This window comes from Peromyscus leucopus, chromosome 18 (assembly GCF_004664715.2).
Source record: "Peromyscus leucopus breed LL Stock chromosome 18, UCI_PerLeu_2.1, whole genome shotgun sequence".
Lineage (NCBI taxonomy): Eukaryota > Metazoa > Chordata > Mammalia > Rodentia > Cricetidae > Peromyscus > Peromyscus leucopus.
The window spans coordinates 10301762-10325393 of NC_051078.1; the positions used below are offsets into that span (position 1 = coordinate 10301762).

The following is a 23632-nucleotide window of genomic DNA, read 5'->3' on the forward strand; positions in this document are numbered from 1 at the left end:
AAAAAAAATCTGCCCACAGCTTGCAGGTCACATGTGGCCAGGGATAGTTATGAATGTGGCCCAAGGTGAAGTCACCATACTAAAGACGTGAGATTTATTTATTTATTCGTGGCTCAGTTTGGTTTTCAGTGATGAACTTCTTAGGTGACAGTGTGTTGCAGTGTCAACAGTTTGAGCATGCCTGGGTCCTCTTTGAAGTCAGGTTGATGAAAATGTTACATTGAATTTGGTGTTCCTCCCCTGCAGCATACAAGGATTCTAGTCAGTGATCTACTTGATCCTGGAGGGTCCACCTTGAAACTGTGATTCTGTCCCTTGACTTTTGAGTTCACAGAGATTACCCTGAGTCATTAAGAGAAAACTCAGTTGTTGTTTTTTTTAAGAAGACTGAAGCTGGGCAGTGGTGGCACATGCCTTTAATCCCAGCACTCTGGAGGCAGAGCCAGGTGGATCTCTGTGAGTTCGAGGCCAGCCTTGTCTACAGAGTGAGATCGAGGACAGGCACCAAAGCTACACAGAGAAACCCTGTCTCGAAAAACAAAAACAAAAACAAAAAACTGAAGAGAAAGGAAAGCTGTGGAATAATCTACTTTAGAAATATTTCAATTCTGAATGAGTTAAAATAGCATTAAAATGTGGTTTTCTATCTGGACATCCATATGCAGAAGACATTTCCTTTCTTAGTGAAATCAAATGAATTTTGTATCACACCAAAATGACCTCGAAGGCAAAAGAATCAGAGTTACAATTGGGAAAATAATTGTAAAGGTTAATGCATAAATGATTTATTTTTGTGCTTAGGTTTTGTTTTTTTTTTTTTTTTCCCCCAGAGCTGAGGACTGAACCCATGGCCTTGCGCTTGCTAGGCAAGCACTCTACCACTGAGCTAAATCCCCAACCCCTTGTGCTTAGTTTTAAATTTACCCTTATAGGATGCATTAGAGGTTTTTTTTTTAATGATTATATTGCAAGCAAAACAAAAGACTATGAAGCATTAAGTATATACTAAAGGACAGAAAGTTTGGTGCTCATAACAAAGAAACCATCTTGGTAGAAATAATTCTATTAACTTTCATTTCTACCAAGATGGTTTCTACCAAGTTAATAATTCTATTAACGTTCTTAGCGCTTCAGGTAAATGGCGTAATCTTTCTGACTTAGGTGTCTTCAGCTGGTTGTGTTAAGAGAAAGGTCTCCCAGTCCGTCTGTCTGGGCTCACTGGTGTGTCTTGCTTTGTTCTTTCTTGACCTCCCGCAGTCCCGTTTGTGTGTGTGATGACAGCTTTGAAGTTCCCCAAAGTCATGGAATTCCTTCCAACTCTTTTTCCTCGGCACTTTCGAAGGCTCATCGGCTCAAGTTCTGAAGAGGTCTTGCAACGGATAGAAGAAGCCTTGGGGACACATCCGTGGAAGCTGGGGTTCCGTAGGGTAAGTCAGACATTTATTGTTCAGCATTCAGTAATCTTGGATAAGGCAGACTTCTTCAAATGTGGCCACGTTTGAATTTCTTTCTGCTGAGAATATATGTGGATATAGGGTTGGATTTTTTTCCCTGAGGGTCATAGGTCAACATAAATGTCTTAGATCTATAATTCTGACATGACTGTAAAAATCAATAAATAATGAAGTCAACTGATTAATAAACAGAAACCAGCACAGCAAGATGTATGCTGTTCAGATTATCACTATTAATTTTATCATGTAATGCATTATGATGTGACATGCTTTTCTGTCACTCACTTGTCACTGCGTCAGTCTCGTGGAAGACAAAAGTTCTTTGGGAGCTATTGAGTCTGTTTGCTCCGCAGTACAGTCTCTCATATCCCTGTATGACTACTGAAGACTTAAATATTCCCAGGGTACATGAAGCTGCTATCTGCTTGTTAACTGGCACAATGACACCATTTATGAGTAAGGCCGTACTTGTCCTTATTGTCAGAGATGAAGAGTTGAAAATGGCACTTGTAGGCCTGAATGGTGTTCGAGTGAAATGTGGTCCTTAAATCTTGGTAGCTGTAATGTGGCTTTCCAAATGAAAACACAACTGGTTAAGTTTAACCATCTCCAGTATGAGAAGTGAGTGATTACTGACTTCCAACCCAGCATGGAAGTAGAGATGTTCCTTGATGGAACATCTTCTCCAGAAAGGCCCTGACTTAGGGGCAGCAGAGGAAGGTAAGGGAGGAGTTATCCGTGATATGATCCATCATTCATCAGAGCTCAGGTCTTTCCTCACCTCCATAAGTCTTATTTGTATCCAGTCTCTCCTGGGGAATGTAAGCATAGCTTACTTATTTCTGCGTGCTAATTTTTTCTTCATCGAAGGACACCCATCTTAGGAGTTTAAAGCCCATTCTAATGGTATCATTAGTGTGGTCTTGTTTGACATTTGTGACCTCTTTGAAGGGTACTGCTTGCAAAGGTCATCCCATTCTGAGCCGATGGGGACTTCAGTGTTTGACTTTTGAGGGGACTCTAGGCAGTGGGCCTCAGGAAGGGCGTCTCCATGAGAATGATGGAGCTGAAAGATAATGTAGTGAAGGGCCTTCTTTGTAGTATTTGGGAAGAATTACTGATAGACACATGGACATCCCAGCAAGCCAAGAAAGTGAGGCAGCTGCTCACTTCCCAGTGCCTGCAAAGACCCCTCCCTATAAAAGTGTCGTCCATACAGGAAGGCTCTCTGCTGTGAATCTTACTTACACATTACATGATTCACACTGACTTAATTGGACTGGTTGATTAAATGTCTCTTTCCTCAGACAAGAACCCTGCGTCGAGATGATGGCACACGCTCTTATAAAGCCTTTCCGTAGTAGAGACTTAATAATTGTTGTCTTAAGGGGTTTTTAGAAAGTCAAGGAAAAGGGTCAGTGATAACTGCCTTCCAAAGTCAATTCTGGAAGAAGAAACTGTTAGTGATGTTGTCTTTAGGAGACCTGGGGAAGAATAAATAAATCAGAGAATTCCTGTGTGTGTGTGTGTGTGTGTGTGTGTGTGTGTGTGTGTGAAGCCAAGTAGCATTGTTTGACAATGTTTGAAAATGGTGATTTGGAATTTACGTAAGTGCCTAATATAAATATAAGGCAGTTAAAAACATTAATGATATACCACACGACCTTTTCTCCAAATTTTGTGCCGATACCTATTTTCCAGAGCTTGAAAATGCTTAAGCTCACACAGGTTCAACTGTAGTCATCCTATCGGTCACGATGTATACTTTGTATGTGGCCTTCTGATCGCTCTTTTCCTAAAGGTAACCTACCGACAGATGAAGCTCCTGAGCTGCGAAGCCAGCTGGACGGCCTTCAGTCAGTGCCCCTCCCTCCTCCAGCTGATGACCCCCCTGCAGAAGAACGCGTTGGTCGTCTATGCCAAGCTGAGGCAGACGTGTCGAGAAGACGGGCACACGTGTGTCGAAGTAGAGGCCTTAACTTCGGCGGTGGCCCAGAACATGTCTTTCCAGGAAGCATGCGAGTCTCTGGAGTTTATGAAGGACCTTGACGTGGTCACCTACGAGAAGGACTGCGTCTTCCTCTCTGAACTGTACCAGGCCGAGCAAGGCATCGCCTCCTCCATTTGTGACCTGATCAACAGAACCCCCTGGCATTTGCAGGTGGACGTGAAGAAAGTTCTGGCGTCCATTAGCAACGGGAAGCCCGAAGATTCAGGAAGGGCCGAGGCAATGGAAGGAAGTGAGCCGGATGAAATGGGTTTAGCCCAGGGCGAGAGCGTTTCAGACCCACAGGACGGCGGGGACCACGTTTGGAATGATGGGGAACACGAAATGAGTGCAGACATCTGTGATGTCCCACTGGATCAAGATCAGGTGGTCGCGCTGGAAATGATTTGCGCCAAGGCTGTGACCGTCCTCAGCGGGAAGGGTGGCTGCGGGAAGACTACCATCGTCAGCCATCTTTTTAAGCATGTGGAGCAGCTGGAAGAGAAGGAAGTACAGCAGGCTTGCAAAGATTTCGAGCTAGACGGGGATGCCTCCGAAGAATGGCTTGCCTTTCCTAAGCAGAGCCCGGCAGCGGTGGACAAGGCTATAGACGTTTTGCTCACGGCGCCTACCGGGAAAGCGGCTAGTCTACTGAGGCAGAAGACTGATCTTCCGGCTTACACGCTGTATCAGGTAAAAACCTTTGACGTTTCTGCGTGTAGACAGATAAAACACTCCCCTAAAGACATCTTTGCCTCTTATTCGGAAGTAACCAGCCTGTAAGTTTTTCCTTCTTTTTAATTTTCACGCTGGAGATGAAACCCAAGGTCTTGTGCAATGCCAGGCAGGCGCTTGGCTGCTGACTTACGTTCCCAGACTCCACAGTTTATAAGCCCCTCTCCCAATGGGGGTTTTACATTTTTATTGGTTGGTACAGTGTCTGCCTGCCTCATGCTACGCCCTCACATCCCTTCCCTGCACCATGGGAGGTCTTTGCTGCCCCGGTCCTCTGGACTTGTGCTATAACTGAGCAAAAAGGTTTCCCTCCACGGCTTGGGACTGTTGCTCAAAGTCCCAAGCTGAGATTCATATCGGTTTTTCGAGACAGGGTTTCTCTGTGTAGCTTTGCTCCTTTCCTGGGACTCACTTGGTAGCCCAGGCTGGCCTCGAACTCACAGAGATCCGCCTGCCTCTGCCTCCCGAGTGCTGGGATTAAAGGCGTGCGCCATCACCGCCCGGCTCATATTTATTTCTTATGAGGACTGGTTTCAAGCATGTCCCCATTCCCTGGAGTGCTGGAGATGGGGGGAAAAATCCTCTCTTGTAGAATGAAAGCTTTGTTCTCTGCTGTTTCTTCATCTCTTCCGTCTGGCCAGTAGTCACCTATCAAGGATTGGAAATGTTTAATATGGTTGCAAGAATGAGTACTTTACTCGATGATAGTGTAAAGAGTTGGAGGGCAGAGTCCTGAAAATGCGTGTTATGCATGTTATAAAGGATTCTAAAGCGCTTTGGTGGCTCAGGAGAGGAAAAGAGCATTTTCTTTAGGGGAAAAGCTTTCCAGATGCACCAGGGAGAATGTCCATAGTGTATAGAGGGCTCGGGATGACTTTGATTGGAATGAAGTCTGTGCATTGTAGACGAATAGAAAGGAACCTAAAGGATGGGAGTTTGAGCTTTAACGGTGGATTTTTGCCATTACCTCACTAAATCATCTATATTTTAAAAATAATCATTATAAATACTGTTGGTAGCTGAATTGTTTTTTTTTTTTTTAAAGATGTATTTATTTATTTATTATGTATACAGCATGTATGCCTGCAGGCCAGAAGAGGGCACCAGATCTCATTACAGATGGTTGTGAGCCACCATGTGGTTGCTGGGAATTGAACTCAGGACCTTTGGAAGAGCAAGCAGTGATCTTAACCTCTGAGCCATCTCTCCAGCCCCTGAATTGTTCTTAGCAGTGGTTTTGTGGTTTTCCAGTGTGGTGGTCAGAGGTTTGGAATACTTGAAACTTAGTAAGCAGAAAAAGCACTGGAGTATTTTAGAAAGCCAAGAGGTTTATTGAGTGAAAAGAAACACAGAAATTTCTCCATCGAGAACAATGGCAGAAGTGTTTTGTTTTGTTTTTTTTTTTTTTTTTTTTTGCAAAGGAAACTGTGATATTGTAACTTATTTATAAGTTAAACCCAAGGCTCACTGGGAAACTATTTTTTTTTAAACTATTTGAACCTTTTACAGATTTTTTTTTAAACTCATCTCTTTTGTTCATTCATCCCTCTGTATGGTATGTTCTGTCTGTTTTTTTGCCTGTTCCTAATGTTTTTATACTCCCCCCCCACCCGTCACAAAGGCTTTACTTTTAAAAGCATGTGCTTGTTAATTCCTAACCTGATTTTTTTTTATATGTATACTTTACTTATAGGTCAGTTATAGCTTCTATTTTTGGAAGAAACATGTAGTAGACAAGCCCTGGAAATTCTCTACAGTTCGAGTTCTGGTCGTGGACGAAGGGAGTTTGGTGTCTGTCGGAATCTTCAATTCGGTTTTAAAGTTGCTGTGTGAGCATGCCAAGCTTTCGAAGCTCATAATCCTTGGTAAGTTAAAAATACTGAGAGAATCTGCACGTTCTGCAGATTCAAAGCATGGCGGGTGCTGTGTTGTGGATGCTACTCCAGGCTTCGGCTTGTTGGAGGTGGGAAGCAATTCTCACGGCCCATTCCAAAGCCTGCCTGTTACCCTCGCCAGCCCGGGTGGGTCTTCTGGTCGGTGTGTCAGCCGGCTAGGATGAACGGGAAAGGGGGGCGTAAGTTACGGCTTATTGCTTGAGTAATGGCTATTAAAATAGTAAGAATGTCAGAGTCAGAATAAATCAGGATATAGATCATTTGGAAATAATAAAAAGTCTGAATTATAGACCACTTTACAGTAATTTTATGATTCTAAGCTAATAATTCAAATTAGGCCTCGCCAGCCTCCTAATCTGATGAGGTTTAGTCAGATTCTGTAGGGTTTTAGTGATCAGTTGGTTCTGGGTTTTAATTGTAATGGGATCGTATATAAATAGCATTTATTTTAGGTGTTTGGGGATATTTGATCAGCAGATGATTCTGTTAAAGTCTTAGCATTCTCCCAATTCTCACCCTGTATATAGTTTTTTTTTCCCCTCTGGAGTTTGATTTTTGCGTTGTACTAAGATTATCGGTTGTCTAAGGCACTGTCATTTGGCGTCTAGACCTGGTGTGTTTTCACCTCGATTCAGCTCATCCGTTTTATGTGCCCTAGGCTTGTTTTATGCAGTTGAACCGTGGCTTCCCCACGTCCCGTATCACAATGAAGCAGAGTGGATGAGTGAGCGCTTGCAACATGTCTGAGTTCTGATTTTTAAACATAGTCTGATGTATATGTTCCTAGCTGTTTTCCAGGGTCACAGTTAATGAAGGAGATCAGTTAAAAATTTGTCACCTTTTTGTATTTTCACACACATTTTTATGTCATATGCAACTTAATTTGGCTTAAAAAACATTTAGTATTTATGTGCATGCAATGTTTGTATTGAGAATTTTATACATTGTATTTTGATCACATCCACCCTCCATTCCTTCTCCTAACTCCTCCCAGGATATTTAATATTCTTAAATAATTTTAGATAATGACAGAGGCTTTTCTTCTTTTTATCTTTTTTCTTTTTCTTTCTTTTTTTTTGCAGGGGGGGGGGGGTTTCGAGACAGGGTTTCTCTGTGTAGTTTTGGTTCCTGTCCTGGTTCTCGCTCTGTAGACCAGGCTGACCTCAGACTCACAGATATTCATTCGTCTGGCTCTGCCTCCCAAGTGATGAGATTAAGGGCATGCGCCACTGCCACCTGGCCGAGAGGCTTTTTTTCTTAGTCACAAGAAGTCTACAATTATTCTCTCTCTAAATTGGCAGGACAAAAATAATCCCCAAGTTTTAGAATCCTAGGTAAATAAAATCTTCTTCATGCCCTCATTCCCTTAGGTGATATTAGACAGTTACCCAGTATCGAACCTGGCAACATGCTGCAGGATGTTTTTGAGACTCTTAAGGCAAGAGGGTGTGCCATTGAACTGAAGACAAACCACAGGTCAGAGTCCCAGCTGATTGTGGACAATGCCACAAGGTATGCTATAATGAAGTCCCTGCGTTTTGTCTCTGTTGTATTAGGAATAAAAGGTTTGTTTGTATGACTCAGAGTGATTTAGTACAATGCATTTACTGTGTCCTTTTAGTAAACCTATTCTGTCCCCTTAGCATGTGCCTGCTGCCACAGCTAGAGAACTAAAGTTAATATCTTTCACGACTGGTCCAGCATAGACTATTGTTCACATTTAGGCATGGAGGTATTTCTTGACTTTAAAAGTATGTCCGTCTGGTTCTTTGTAACTGTGGGTTCCATATCTATGTGTACAGCTAACCAGAGGTTAAAATATTTGAAAAAATTGCATGTGCACTGAATGTGTACAGATTCTTTGCTGTGTTATCTTCTAAGTGCTGCCCTGGAATGATCTTTTACATGGCATTAGGTATACATCATCTAGAGACAATCTGAAATAAACCAGAAGTTGCATGTAGGCTGTATGAAACTACCGCACCATTTTAAACAGGGGCTTGGGCATCCACTAATCATAGGAAGATTTTGAAAGGTAATACACAGGGATAGCTGTGTGGAAATTAAAGTTATGTTAAGCTTAGAGTCTGGACTATGCCCAAGGCAACAGAGACTTGGAAATGAGTCTTACATTCAAAGGAGGATTGGAAAAGAAATTTCTGATAATTTCTGTGGGAGGAAAAGCCCTAAGCAAAAAAAGTAAATGTAGGATTTGACTCTTGAGATGAGTCCTGGTGGCCCCAAGGCTTCTGCTCCTCAGTGGAAGAGAGTTCTCTTCCCCAGTGTTTTTATGTAAGCCTTTGGGGTTCCTCTCAAGGCTCAGGTGTTTGGTTTTTCCATATTCAGTGAGTTGGAGAGTCAGGATTATTAATCTTTTGTGACTTTTGAGAAGATATTAAAATCTGCAGGTGTAATGGGATCATAGAATACCGAGAGATGGTTTCGTCCACTGGATCATATTTTATCTTTACTTTTTACTCTTTTATGAATTCTGTTTTTGCTATTTGTACATTTGCTTGGTTGTATGTCACTAGAACCTTGAACACATCAAAGCTGTATGCCCCGTCCACCCCAGATAGAATGGTGGGAACAGGAGGAATTGGGAGGGATGGGCTAGTTGATGTGGATTTCTGTCAAAACCCCAAGAATAATTGATTGGGATAATAGTATTCTTTTCCTATAACTTTTTTGCTTCTACCCCAAGGCTATCTCAGTTTTGATAGATCCTTTCAAAGTCTGTCAAACCTGGAGGGAACTAAATTCAATTAGAATTTGACTTTATCTAAAACTCGGGTGCTCTTCTTAGCAACGCGTTCAGTGATATTTTATTTAAGCTGTTGCTCCGTCATCATCTGTAGTTCATCCCTGTCCTCCAGTATTACTGACTGAAGGATCTCCATGACGTACCAGGGGACGTGTGTTACATGTCCCTCAGCACAAGCCACACAGAAAATCCACGCTGACTGCTGGAAACTTCCCAACTCAGCCTGAGATGTGGCCAGCAAGAGCAGCCCATTCCTTCTCCATCATTTCCTCTCTGTGCTTACTGGGGCATGGCTGAAGGTGGCCCAGAAGGGTGCTCTCACCTCGACACCTCTGTTAAACCTGTTCTTAGACTCGGTCGGGGAACCCTTGAGAGGCTCTGTTATCATGAGGCACCCAAACTTTGCCATATTTTCTCATATATGGCTGGAAAATCCATGATAGAAAGATCAAGAGACAGAACAGGCAGGCAGAGCTGGGTGCCTGGCTCGGCTGGGAAAATGGGAGCACACACACACACAGTACACAGAACACCAAACAGAGGACAAGCATGTGGTTTAACATGGAAAGGACTTCGTTGAGTGCAGAGTCACTTGCATAGAAGGAGATCTGGGAGCGACTGGGTGCAGATGTGCCTCTCAGGCCCCTGAGTCCTGCATCTGTGGCCCTGGGAACCCAGTAAACGTGACTCCATCTCCAGTTACTCACCTGGGAAGTGAGGCTGAGACCTGCTTCTTATGCTGTGTGGTGGTCTGGTTCTCAGCATGGTGCGCGGTCCGTTGTATGGTCATTTCTTTTCTGATTCTTTTAGTTGGCTTGTAGTGGGGCCAATGATTGCTAAATTTAATGCTGAAATCTCAACAGTGTTTGTAGTCTATTGTAAAATGAGTTAGCTGCTGGATATACCTGCAAGGCCCTCTCTTCCTCTCATCCACTAACAGGTATGAATTATTATAAAGGCAATAGACTGCTTCATACATAAAGACACATTTGTGGGTGGTAATGCTCATACATATATATATATATTTATATAATATATATATTGTATATATTACATGGCATATATATAACATGTATATCTTTATTTAAGAATCTCTAGGCGCCAGTTTCCAGAATTTGATGCAGAACTAAATATCTCTGCTAGTCCCACGCTACCCATCTCCATTCAAGATAAGACATTTATTTTTGTCAGACTTCCTGAAGAGAATGGCAGTTCTCAGTCACCTAAAGATGAACACCGAGCTAGTAAGTGTGGATGTGGGCTTGCATTGTAAGTATTTCAGTTTTCTAATGTTGTTATTAAATGACCAGCCATATATTATTGGACACTAAAAGTAGGTATTGCAAAAAATGGAGTACTAGAAATAAAGTGACTTAAGAATTGTCAAAAGCGCCGGGCGGTGACAGTGTACGCCTTTAATCCCAGCACTTGGGAGGCAGAGGCAGGTGGATCTCTGTGAGTTCAAGGCCAGCCTGGTCTACAGAGTGACATCCAGGACAGGCACCAAAACTACACAGAGAAACCCTGTCTTGAAAAAAAAAAAAAAGAATTGTCAAAGCAGGTGACTTTAGGGCAGGGGTTTTCAGCCTTCCTAACGCTGCAACCTTTTAACACCGCTCCTCATGCTGTGGTGACCCCCAACCATAACATTATTTTCATTGCTACTTCATAACTGTAATTTTGCTACTGTTATGAATCGTCATGTAAACATCTGTGTTCCCCGATGGTCTTAAGTGAGCCTTCTGAAAGGGTCATTGAGACCCCAAGGGGGTTGTGACCCACAGGGGTTGGAAACCGCTGCTCTGGAAGTTTGTGAGGGAAGTTCTTGACACAGGGTAAGGACTCTCGTTAAATACTTGAAGAGTACTAAGTGGCTGGAGATGATTTTGTTTTCAGAGTCTTGGCAGTCCAGGTCTCTTCAGGAGAAAGTAAATTTTATTTAGTGAAAATTTCCTTTTATTTTCTTTGAGTGCATTTGTGAAACTACGGTTACCGTTAAAGAGATAAATACCACATGTAATTTTGGGTATTAAAGTGTCAGCTTGTCAAGGTGGAGAAGGAGCATGGGATCCGGAGTCTTCTCCCTTAAGCCCATGACCCAAGTCACTTCAACATGTATGAAATAACAATCAGGATTTCGGTGCCTGTGGAGCGACAGGGGCGCCTGTACTAAGAATCACTACATAAGTGCTAATAAATATTAAATTGGTTATGGCAAACTTTTATTTGAGTATAGTTGTCTTGGTTGGTTTTGTTAACTTGACACTTCTAAATCTTAGGATCTCTGAGAAGGGACTTTTGACTGAGAGATTGCTCAGATCACTTGGCCTGTGGGGGTTTGTTTTGATGTGGGAGGGCCCAGCCCACTGTGTCCACTGTGGGGGGCACAATCCCTATGTTGGTAGCCCTGGGCTATATAAGAAAACTAGCTAAGCAAGAGCCAAGTGAGCCAGCAAGCAGGATTCCTCCGTGGTGTCTGCTTCAAGATCCTGCTTGGCTTCCTGCTCTGAATTCCTTCAGTGATGGAACATGCCCTATAAGCCAGGTACATTCATTCCTTCTTCCCCTAAGTTGCTTCTGGTGTCTTCTCACAGCAACAGAGATGAAAACAGAACAGTGCTGAGGTTCTCTGGGTCTTGATTTAGGTTAAAAACAGACTGAGCCAACTAAGACTAGCGTAAGGGTTTACTCTGGGCTGGATGAGAAACGATTTCCGTGATTCTTCTGAGAACCTAATTGTAGCTGGCACAGTTCTCACAGACACCCTCTCCACTCCGCCACCTCCTCGGGCATGGGAAATGGAGTTGACAGACGGCTTCAAAAACGTCCAGGTCTGTCCTCCGTTGTGTGCATATCCAACCTCATCATTCATGTTAGTTTTATATTAATTGGATCATGACGTGCATATTTTGTGAGCTGGTTTTAATTAAATGTGATAGCTAATGTGTGGTCTCCAACAGTTTAGTTAATGTAGGTCCTACTGCAATTGAGAAAAGCAGGTGTGGGATCTTCATAGCTTGCTTTCTTTGTGACTCTGCATAGTATATCTCAAGCATCTATCTATCTATCTATCTATCTATCTATCTATCTATCTATCTATCATCTATCTATCTTTCTATCATCTATCTATCATCTATCTATCTATCTATCAATCATCTATCTATCTTATCTAATTACTGTTTTTCGAGACAGGGTTTCTCTGTGTAGTTTTGATGCCTGTCCTAGATCTTGCTCTGTAGACCAGGCTGACCTCGAACTCACAGAGATCTGCCTGGCTCTGTCTCCCGAATGCTGGGATTAAAGGTGTGCGCCACCACCGCCCGGCCTCAAGCATTTCTTAAAATCTTGGTACCTGTTCTGTACATGAACGGGAATGCACTTTTGTTTGAGTGCCCCAGGGTCTTCTGTAGTCCAGTGTGATTTTGAACTCCAAATCCTCCTGTCTCCACCCACACAGTCCTGGGATTACAGGCCCAGCTCGGAAGAATGTTGTTTTAAAAGAAAAAGAAGTTGTCCATTTCAGAGTGCTAGCAGAGCTTAGCCGATTGGCCGTTTTAATTAAAAACTTTGTCTGGAAAATTAGTCTCTTCCTTCAGAAAATTGGGTAAATATTCCTTGGAGAGGCAAATGGCACTTTCTCATTAATAAGTTATTGAGTAAATTGTACCCATTGTTACAAAGTACAGAGACTCAAGATGGGATCCATAACTGGGCTACAATTTCAGAGAGGCTAAAATCTGTATTTTAAAATCAGTAAAATGCACAGTGCATATGGATCCGAGAGACAGAGGAAAACAAGGTGTGGAATGGGAGACCTTTGGAAGTTTCTGATCTAGCAAGCTGAGGATGACTGGGGGCAATGTGAGGTCGGCTGTTTTCTGGAGAGTATCATTTCTTCATTGAAGAAATGAAGGACTCTGTGAGCAGCTGAGTTTTTCTTTCTAGAGCAGAGCACCATAGTGGCCCACGCGTCATCCGCTACTAGATGATACACAAAATCTTGCAGTTTTCCTTTCTTTCTGCCCCCTGTCTTTTTTTTTCCCCCTTGAGGCAGGGTCTCATTGTAGCCTAGGCAGCCGTTGAATGAGCTGAGGAGCTGAGGCTGACTTTGAACTCCTTATCTCCGCGCCTCCCTCCCAACATTAGCATAACAGGCGTGTGCCACGGTGCCCAGCTCGCTGCCCCAGGTTTGGTTTCGTTTTTCAGTTGTTGTTGTTCTATAGATAGGGTCTCATACAGACCAGGCTAGTCCCAAACTCAATATGTATCCTTGAACTTCCGGCCTTTTGCTGGGGATCAGGTGTGGACCAGCCACCATGCCCAGCTCCCGTGGTAAGAAGGCTTGACGCCAGTGCTGGAGCATGCTAGGCAGACACTCCTCCACTACTCCAATTTGTACTGCCATGTGAGACATGTTAGTGCTTTTTGTACAATTGCCGAGGGGCTGGAGGAGACCTGCTCCTCAGTGGGAAAGAGTCGTAAGCGGATGACGTCATAGTCCGTCCTCTGAGCGGTGAAGGAGCTGGCCAGCCACCTGCCGCATTTGGGGAATGACTTCCACGAGCCTCATTTTCACACTCATAGATGAGGGTAGTCAGTGACCACACTGCTTCATTCACAGCTGGCGAGGCCCGAGCACTGGGATGATCCTCCTGCTGCGGGGCTGAGGTTGGAGTGGCTGGATTGTGGGAGGGCCGGGCCGGGCAGGGGAGGAAAGAGAAAGTGGAGGTAAACGTGGGGCAGATGTCGTGTTAAGCCAGTGGCCACTCTTGAGCCAGTGAAGGAAGATCTGAGTATATAAGCTGGTAGACACCAGCGAAGACTCAGCTCTGAGTGCGGTAATACATTATGATTATATGAGGTACCATTTAAGCTTACAGATTTCAAATGCCAACCGACTACCACTAGTACCCCGGGGCTTACGCCTCCCTCACGTTCTTTCCACTGCCATGGCCCATCTCGAGGAGGACGTAGATGTTCCCATGGTGACCTTGTATTTCACGTGGTGAGATGTTTTATGTGGACTGATTAGTAGGAGCCGCCAGCTAATTTTCCCATAGACGTAGCATTACAATTTGGCAATTTTTCCGTGTTAACCTTTTTTCTCTTTGCCAGATTTATATTCTGCAGTTAAAACGTTGCTTCAAGGAAAGGACTTTCAAAGTGCAAAAACCTCACAATTTATTGCATTTAGAAGGTAAAACATTTATACTGTGTTAATATACTTTATCCAACTTCTAAACTTCACAACTTTTTTATGCACATTGTATTTAGAGGGAGAAACTTGTAATTTCTCATTATTAATTCCCATTGTGAAGTATCTTTTCATTAGACACGTCAGAAGGTATTCTAAACAGGGTGGTTTTTCTATCCTGCGCATTTATACTCTCACAGGAAGTGTGAGTGGAACAAAACTTTATGTGAAGCCCAAAATTTTAAAACACCTTTTTCCAGCTGGGTGTGGTGCTACGGGCCTTTAATCTCAGCACTGGGGAGGCTGAGGTAGGTGGCTCTCTAAGTTCGAGGTCAGCCTGGTCTACAGAGCGAGTTTCAGGATGGCCAGGACTATACAGAGAAACCTTGTCTCAATAAAACAAAAAAGAAGCTAATAAAAACAAAACCAAACCAAAATACCTTTTCCTAGAGAAATCCTAGAAACATCTTACGGGATCTACTGTAGCAGCAGGGGGTGTGAGTGCTAGCACAGAACTCTCAGTTCAATAACAGCAATAATTTAAAAAATCCAGTGGCCCTGTATATAATTGTTGATAAACCTAAGGCAGTGAGTGTGTACCTCGAGCTCCTGAAGTGACTCTGACTCTCGTGTGTTTCAGGCAAGACTGTGACCTCATCAATGACTGCTGCTCTAAGCACTACGTAGGCCATCTCATCAAGTGAGTACCCTCCTGACTGACGCCTAGGGGACAACCCTGCCTTGATGTGCTGTTCTTGCGTTTGTATGGATATATTTGTCACGTAGGGCCTCATACTCAGAGGTCATACACTTTCCTCCCGTTAGACAGATTCTATGTCATTAGGAACTGACTTGGACTGTGAGTAGAATAAGATGAAAAATAAGGAACGATCGTTTCTCTGTGGTGTCCAGGTGGGCAGCCAACAGCGTCTTCAAGATCACAAGGAGAATTTCTAATGCGATGTGGTAGTTCCGGGAGCCTGAGCCACAGGCGGTGTGCAGAGAACACTTTTGTGAAGGACCAGAGGAACAGGAGTGTAGCTGAGCCACTGTGCTTGCCCATGAGAAAAGTTAATTCACACTTCTTGTGTTTGCCAGCACAGGCACGTCACTGGGGGTGTGTAAAATATAGGAACTCCTGTTACAAAAAAAAAAAACAACCTGTGTTGGGTAGCCCAACAGAGGATTCAAAACGCACTTGGTTGGACCCATTCATTGTGGTCCTAGCAACTCTGCTCTTGTCAGGTAATTTTGTCTGTCTGTTTGTGCAAACGAAACGGCTTACGCAGAAGTCCCTAAAGGCTTGAGTCAGAGCAGAATGAATAAATGCTTTTGCAGTGACTGGCCCAAGCCACCGTTCACTGCTAGTGGTTTCACAGAACAGTGTCGTGATTATTAAAAATGGAAGTATGAGAACGCTCTCCCAAGACCTGAAATTGCAGATTGTGGAGAGAGGGTGAATTTGCCTGAAAAGAATAAGGAAGGCTTTCGGTTTAGAAAATGGATGGGCCAGAGCGGTCACACCAGCATTTGTAACTCGAGAGAGTTGAACTGGGCCATGTCACAAGGGTTCGAGGTGGCAAGAGGGTGAGCATAATGTAAACAGGTGACAGGACAGCGTGACGTCTTGACCTTTGGAGCATGAGAGTGATGCAGGGACGTATGTGCATTATTTCCCATCAGCTCCGAGTGACGCGCATCGCTAAATAAAAACAAAGCGGGCAGTTTCCAGGTTTTGATGACGTATGATCACTTCCCAATACAGAGACCACGACAAGAAACTCATCTTTGCAGTTAATGATAAGATCTGTTGTACCCGGAATGCATACCTCGCGGATTTACTCCCTGACGATGACCGGGAAGCCAACGGGAAAGGCTTTGATATTGCCCACTCTGATGCTGCCCCTTCTGATTTCAAAACCAAGCCGGATTTTGAAAGTAGCATTCGACTCTGCAATGGGGAAATATTTTTCATAACAGGGGTAAGTTTCATAATAGGAAATAATGTTTGCCAGTTAGAGATTTTCTTTTTAAAGCCCTCGATTTCATCACATTAGAGATGATATTCTTGTTCAGTGTTTCTTCATTAGAAATTTTTATATATCCTTTGCGATGAATATTGGTTTGTAGGTTGTTTTTTTTTTTTTTTTTTTTTTTTTTTTTTTTTTTAGCAATGTCTTGTCTGGATTAATATCAGAATGCAATGGAATAATTGGGAATAGTTGAGCTGGGAAGCATTACTTTTTCTCCTTTATGAAAGATACAGAAAGGAAACTTCTTGGTAGTAAGTTGGAAGTTTGAATAACAAAAGACAAGACAAGACACAGCCATCCTTAGTTTTAGCTTTGGCGTCGAAACTTCATTAATTGTTCCTGTTCTTGTCTAGACCTCCTCCCAGCCTGAAAATATTCTGAAAGGGCTGTGAGGGAAAGTGGATGAAGTTCCAAGGACTGGAACTTTCTATTTCTGTTCATTGGAATACTGAAATGTGAAAGCATTCGATGAAGTATGGATTTTTAAGCCTTTTCAAGTTCTTTGCTGTTATTGTTGCTTCATTCTAGATATCGAACCCAGAGTCTCACACATACTGTCCACATGCTCTGCAACTACAATTTCAGCCCCCAAGCAAAATTCTTAAATTTGATATATAATGCTTGTGTCTTACGTTGCACCCCAAGACAGACCATCGTTCTCACGTGCATGCTTTGTCTTGGTCCCAGGATGTAACTGACATCACTTTCAAAAGAAAAAGACTTCTGACCATCAATAACGAGGCTGGCTTGGAAGTGACCGTGGACTTCAGCAAACTAATGTCGCACTGTCAGATAAAACATGCCTGGGCAAGGACCATTCATACTTTCCAGGTAGGAGCGGGTGTTTACAAAGTTATTTGGATACCTGGTTGTATTCGTAAGTTTATCATCGGTGTGGCAGAATGCTTGGCCAACAGTGGTTATAGGGAGAGTTTCTTGGGGCTTACGGTTTGCGGGTATGGGCCCTCATGGCGGGGTGGGCGGGTACGGAGGCAGGAGCATGAGGCAGTTGGTCACATTGCATCCATAGTCAGGAAGCAGAGAAAGATGAATCCTGGCTACTCGGCTCTCTTGCCTCCTTTTTTATTCAATCTGGGACTCCAGTGCAACAAATGAATGCCACCATATTCAGAGAGGATCTTCTCACTTCAATGAAGGCAGTCTAGAAACGCCCTCACAGAAGCGTCCAGATACGTCCTCTCGGTGACTCCTGATCTCATCAGGTTAACAGTCAGGGTTGACTCCAGCACTGGCCACAGCATGATGCACCTCACATTGTTTTCTTTTTAATCTCTTCTGCTGTTATTAATTTTAGTTTTTTCCAGTTGTCAGTATTCTATACAACAATAGCATATTTGCCAAGATCAGAACATTCCCATTACTGTATCATTGCTAGAACATTACTGATGTTGTACTGTATTCAGAGCTCATGATCTTCCATTTTTATTTTTTTCTTCTCCTGTTCTGGGACCTAACCATGTCACCACGTCCCCTTGGTATGACTTACCTTTTTGCTTTAATTTTCTCTAATCTCCTAGGCTGTCAGCCTTGTTATTTCCTCCACTGTTTTGAGTTACCTTCTCTGTATCTAAGAAGAAAAAGCTTCAGCCACTGGATCACCTCTTAAGTATGATTGGAACAGCTTGAGAGTGTGACTCTTCTGTTCCGTCTTCGAAACTTAACACATCTCAAATGAAAGTTAATGCTTCTGATGAGGATTTACTACTATTCAGATTGATTTGTGCTTAGAGAGGCAATAATCAAAGGATCTCAAAGGCTTAGATTAAAAGGAGAATGTCTGGGGCTGGAGCCGTGACTTAATAGTTGAGGTTAAGAACGCACTGCTCTTGTAGAAGTTGGGGTTGATTCCCAGCACCCACACCGAGCAACTCACAACTGTCTCCGTCTCCAGACCCAGGGAAACCGCACGCCTGTGTCCTCCGTGGGTGCCTGCACTCATGTGGACACATCCCCCACCCCACTCCCGGCACACACAAATGAAAAAGAAATCTTTTAAAAGAGAACACGTTTTTTAAAAAAAGAGTAGATTTCATAGAACGTTTTTTGTTGACTACATGTAAACATGATTAACATTTTGAGTATGTTATATAAAACCTAATAGGCTATTGAAAGTTTCCTTTTTTAACGTGACTGTCAGGACAATTTCAATTGCACACGCGACTTGTTTTGTCTGTCTTTTGGAAAGCTTATTATAGACCACCATAAGGACTTTGGTTCTTGTTCTTTGGAAAATGGGAACCAAAGGCTTTTGGCCACTCACATAAGTAGTCAACCTGTGGAATAATCAAGAGAATGGAAGTCTACAGAGTTAGTAGATAGTGTTTAAGAATTTTGACGGTTCAAATGACTCAGAAATACTTCAGGAAGCAGGTGACGGGGTTAAGATAGACAGTTGTGCCTTGCTCCCTGAGGTAGGTTAGGTGCCATCTCAGGGTACGGAACCGCGGCCAGCCGGTGCTCGGCTGACCAGCATGAGACACGTTGGTCATCGTCAGTCATGTAGTAAAGTCCCCGAGACAGAAAGAAGTGGAGCCTGCTGGGTGGGATCCGCCTTCCCGGAGCGGACCAGCCCATGGGTAGAGCTCAGAAGGGAGAGCAGCGAGGTGGAGACCACAGAGCCAGTGCTTGTGGATGGCCCTTGAAGGATCTCGGGGGCCCTTGGAGGCTCGGGAGCCACGGGAGGGGGTGCAAGTGGAGTCCGGTGTGATTCAGCCTGCGCCGCACGAATACCACTTTGGCTGCTGTGCGGAGGATGCTCGGGGTCAGGTGGGCGCGGGACACCGATAGGACTCTTTTTGTTCTTTTTCCCTCGATGTGATTGGTGTTGGAGAATCAGGTAAGAGGAGGGAGGCGCTTACATGTGTAGGGATGCCTGGCGGACGCAAGGTCGAAGGGGAAGAGGTGGAGTCCATCGAAGATGCAGGTAGTGTTTCCATAACCGAGGACCGTTGAAGTTCGTTTCTCTCAGAGGCCGAGGAGACGGGCGAGCTGCTGTGAAGGCTTTGCACTGAGCTCTCTTCTTTACGGCCCCGTTTGTCAGCTGTCTCCTCATAGCTCACCTTGGGCCAGGACAGGTGTGGAGAGCGGTTCACACGCTCCGTCATCTGTCGGTTAGTGTGTGCGGCGATCAAAACGGCCGGACTGAACGTAGCCCCACACCTGAAATTGCTTTCTGGTGCTTACACAGAGACACTGGGAGTTTTCCTTCCCGTGTCCTTCGTGGTTTGCTAAACTTAAAAACCCAGGGTCGTTGCTCTCTTTTCCTTATGTTGATGAAATAAATCATGTAATAGTGATATAACACAATACAGGAGTAAAAGAAAATCCGCAGGGCAGCCGTTTAGAGACGTGCTAAATAACATTTCAGTACTTTCCAGAAGCATGTGTGTGTATGTTTATGTATGTGTGTGTTTGTACAAGTGCACGTGTGCATGTGTGCACGTGGAGGTCAGAGGACAACCTCAGGCGTGGTTCCTCAGGGGCTTTTTTCAGCTTTTGTTGAAACAGAGTCTCTCATTGGTCTGATTTTGCCATAAAGTTAGGATGGCTTCACCAGGCTTCAGAGACCTGCCTGTCTCCGCCTCCCATCTCACCATGACTGGAATTACCAGGACACACCACTGAGTCTTCCTTTTTAATCACGGTTTCTGGAAATGGGACTCACGTCTCCGTGTGTGAGGAAGGCACTCTACCTGGGAGCCGTCTCCCAAGCCTTTATGCTATGTAGTCCGTTACATACTTAGGTTGTCTTTATGTGGGGCGAGCAGGGTTCTTGTTTTAATATAATTCAGATCATATATAATTATATATGGTATCCATTTAGAAATGCTTATATTATTTGTGCACGCACGTACCTATGTGTGAGTATGTGTGTCTGTGTGCTCGTGTGTGTGTCAGATGCACTCATGCATGTGTGAGCACATGTGTGTGGAAGCCCAAGGTTAGTGTCAGGTACCCTCACTAGCTCCTCACCTGTTCTTTGAGACTCCAATTAAACCTGGAGCTTGCCAATCTGGACAGCAAGCCCTGGAGAACCTCTTGTCTCCGCCTCACAAGCACTGGGGTTCCAGCTGTGGACTACTTGGATTTATTTATTTATTTATTTGCTTATTGTGTGTTTATCTATTTATTTATTATTTTTCCATATGGGTTCTAGGGATCCAGACCAGATTCTTAAGCTTGTGACCAGCACTCTACTGAGAGAGCCATTTTTCCAGCCAATCTCTCTCTGTCTCTCTCTCTCTGTCTCTGTCTCTCTCTCTCTGTCTCTCTCTGTCTCTCTCTCTCTCTCTCTCTCTCTCTCTCTCTCTCTCTCTCTCTCTCTGTGTTTAATGTACCTTTGATGCCGGCATATGTGGTGTCTGTACATATTTACATATCCTCCTGTTGTTGGCTATTTTGTGTATCTTTTTTTCTTTGCCGTTATTAGTGACTTTAGTGTGACACATACCTAACCCACGTTGGTTTGTACAGTCATTTCAAAGTCTGTGGTTAGGGAACTTGCAGCACTCTGTGTAGTCGTTAGAGTTTGTTTTAGAGTTTGTCACACCGGAAGCCAGCTGTGACCCCGTGGAACCTAATGTTGGTAACGTATCTCGCAAACGTGAGTTCTGAGGTAATGAATAGTATGGATTCTGTGGGATGGGTGGATGGATGCAGACCTGCTGGCCAGGTGGGAAGGACATGAGAGTACCATGCGGACTTCTCTCCTCTCTTAGTCTTGTGTGTGTGTCTGCTGCTGTGCGTGTGCCTATTTGTGTGTATGAGTGCAGATGTGCCTGTGTGGAGGTCAGAGCAGCCTTGAGCCCTTGTTCTCCATTGGTTTGAGATGAGGTCTCCTTGTTTTTCCTCTTGTGTCTGCCAGGCTTAGCTAGTGAGGCTTGAGCCGTACGCCAGGCTTTCATGAGGGGGGTCTGGTTATTCAAGCACTTTCCCCCAGGGAGCCATCTTGTACTGAGTTCCTCCACTGTTTTCACCTCCCAGGGGTCCGAGGAGAACACAGTCGCCTATGTGGTGGGGAAGGCGGGCCGCCAGCACTGGCAGCACGTCTACACTGCCGTGACCAGGGGTCGCTCCAGAGTGTACATCATCGCGCAAGAGTCCGAGCTCAGGAGCGCCATCAGGAAGCGTAGTTTCCCCAGGAAGACACGCCTGAAGCACTTCCTGCAGAAGCAGCTCTCCAGTGCCCACTGTGCGTCCCCAGCAGACTTTCCATCCCAGCCCTCAAGCCCTGGACTTGGAGGAATGCCCAGCACACAGCCTCCAGCATCACCTCTCTATAGGACCCCAGACAGCAGAGCTGCCGCGGACAGCTCCGGGGGTGAGGCGTCTCCAGCCCCCAAGGAGAGGTTCACCTTTGATGACGGATGGCTGTCGGCTTCTTCGAATGATATGGATACTGACGAGGAGTCAGCAAAGCCTAGAGGGTCCAAAAGAACGGGCGCTGGCTTCCCGTGGGATGACGAAAGCCCCAGTAAATTCCGAATGGTAGGAGCGATGTTCCCCTGTATTCATGGGTCCTTTAAATCTTGCCATCTGCAGTGGGCCTGGACAGGACTGTCTATTTCCGTCGGGGTATCCCTGTGCCGTCAGGACCTCAAGATGGCTGGTGTCTCACCTCTTCCCAAGTTGCACTTGGTGCTAGCTCTTTCCTCATCTATCACTGGGGGATGAACTGGTTGGTTATTCCCATTGCCTGCTCACCGTCCTTCTCATATACTCCGCTCTCTGGGGTGCTCACTCAGTTCCTTTGGGTAAAGGCCCACTGTGCCATAAGTGGGCTCTTGAGGCTTCTCGGTCTAGGCTAGCTCTCCCAGCACCATGGGATTTCTCACTGTCACCTTTTGGCTTGAGTCAATCTACTTATTCACCAATCTAGTTATTCACCAATTCACTAAGGGAATCAATTTTTTTTTTCTTTTCTCATCTCTTCCAAAGACTTTCATATTTTGGAGATGTCGCCGTCAACAGGGTGACTAGATGGGAGAAGGCAAAAGGGGATAATCCTGAATGATTCCCTGCCTTCTGGCTGAAAGAGTTTGGGCAAGAGCAGAGCCATTTCCTGAGAGGGAAGAGACACAAGATGACCTTGTTTGAGGAAATCACGCGTCTTCCCCCAGCAGGCAGTAATAGTTGCTCCACTTAGAGATGAGGGATTTTAACTTACTTCTACATACGGTTTCAGGAGCAGCTTACTGGTTGATTGATTTGCTAGGTGGGGTTCAGTTGAGACGAGTTCAGAGGAGCAAGTGCTGATGAACCTGCCCAGGTTCTAAAGGGTGTTACTCATGACCACTGCCTGAAGAAGGTACCGGGCATATAACAGGGTCTCTAAGAGTCTGCCTGTCAAAGTGTTCAACTGTGAGGTGATGGCAGATGACTGGGAGAGCTCAGTATGCAGTGGAGAGGTAGAGCTACAGACACAGGGCAGTCAGGACGGGTGGACCGAGAGTCTTCTGAAGAGACTGTCCATTCCGATTGGAGTGGAGCTCCCGAGGAACATTTTGAGTGCTTGTGAATTGAGATTCAAGGAGGTGCCCTTGACCTTGATGTAATGGATGGTGATTAGGGGAGAAACTGTAAGTTCCTAGCATAAAGAAACCCTGGGTACAGTGATTGGTCTAGAAGTCAGGTGCTTACAACAGGGAAGGAGGAGAGAGGCCAAGGGCCGAGCTGATGGGTCTTGAAGATGAGCGAGGTATGGCTGGGGTTGAGTCAGGAATGGCGCACATGTGTTTGGCCTGGGCATAGCGTGGAGCCAGGTATCATTAATCAGAATTAGTACTAGCGACATGTCTGGTGGGGAAACAGACTGTCCTTTTTCTTCCATGGCAACAGAAGTACCCGTGGGGATTCTAAGCCTCATTCTACACCCCGGTGGGTGCAGATATGACATTTGATATGGCATTTCCATCTTAGTGTATGACACCTTTCCCCCCGTGAAAGTAACCTTGCAAAGGCCCCGAAGCAAGGCTTTTGACCAGAGCAGTAAAGGGACAATTCTAAAGAAAAGAGCCTTCAAAGAAAATTTTCTTGAGTTATATTTTTCTTCTCGCCAACATTGGGTGAGGGCTATGATTTCGTGTGTTGGTACAGAAGAGAAAATGGCAGTGTTACCCAGCCCCCAGTCCCGACTCTGCCGGAGTCTTCCTACTTTGACCAAGGCCAGTATTGCAGATCTGTGAACGGAAGAGTGAAATTGGGGACTGCCGTGTGCTGCTGGCTCACGTCCTCGCCTGATGACATCAGCCCAAAGTTTGTTCGTGGAAGGGGGATGATGTTCTTCCTCACAGGCTTTGCCAAAAGTATATAGCATCTACGGGAATCCCTGTAACCAAGGAAACAGAATTCAGAATGTTAGGGCTGGCAAATGAGAGACTTCTATATTCCCATAACTCTAGATGAATATATCATTTTTGAAAGAAAAATCCAATGACAAGGGCCGTCCTTATGCCCTTCCTTCAAATTCACATTTCTACCTAAAAGCCATACCAGCATTTAAATTCTACCCACGAAGACATACATGGCAGAACAACAAGGATAAGTTTTG

At 44.6% G+C, this 23632-nt stretch overlaps 2 protein-coding genes across 3 annotated transcripts in view; one reads left to right on the plus strand and one right to left on the minus strand.

Moving 5' to 3' along the window:
* Positions 1 to 23632, plus strand: part of Helb (DNA helicase B) — a 29473-nt gene that overhangs the window by 2497 nt on the left and 3344 nt on the right. The window contains exons 3-12 of the mRNA XM_028869612.2: positions 1258 to 1427; positions 3256 to 4134; positions 5870 to 6041; positions 7442 to 7583; positions 9925 to 10079; positions 13951 to 14032; positions 14670 to 14729; positions 15795 to 16011; positions 16750 to 16893; positions 21067 to 21570. Coding sequence (XP_028725445.1) covers positions 1258 to 1427; positions 3256 to 4134; positions 5870 to 6041; positions 7442 to 7583; positions 9925 to 10079; positions 13951 to 14032; positions 14670 to 14729; positions 15795 to 16011; positions 16750 to 16893; positions 21067 to 21570 — 2525 coding nt within the window. The remainder of the gene's footprint in view (positions 1 to 1257; positions 1428 to 3255; positions 4135 to 5869; positions 6042 to 7441; positions 7584 to 9924; positions 10080 to 13950; positions 14033 to 14669; positions 14730 to 15794; positions 16012 to 16749; positions 16894 to 21066; positions 21571 to 23632) is intronic.
* The window catches only part of Grip1 (glutamate receptor interacting protein 1), a 649740-nt gene continuing 649207 nt past the window's right edge, over positions 23100 to 23632 (minus strand). For both annotated transcript variants that reach the window (XM_037196738.1, XM_028869613.2), the window contains one exon: positions 23100 to 23410. In XM_037196738.1, the coding sequence (XP_037052633.1) occupies positions 23370 to 23410 (41 nt within the window). In that variant the 3' untranslated portion in view covers positions 23100 to 23369. The remainder of the gene's footprint in view (positions 23411 to 23632) is intronic.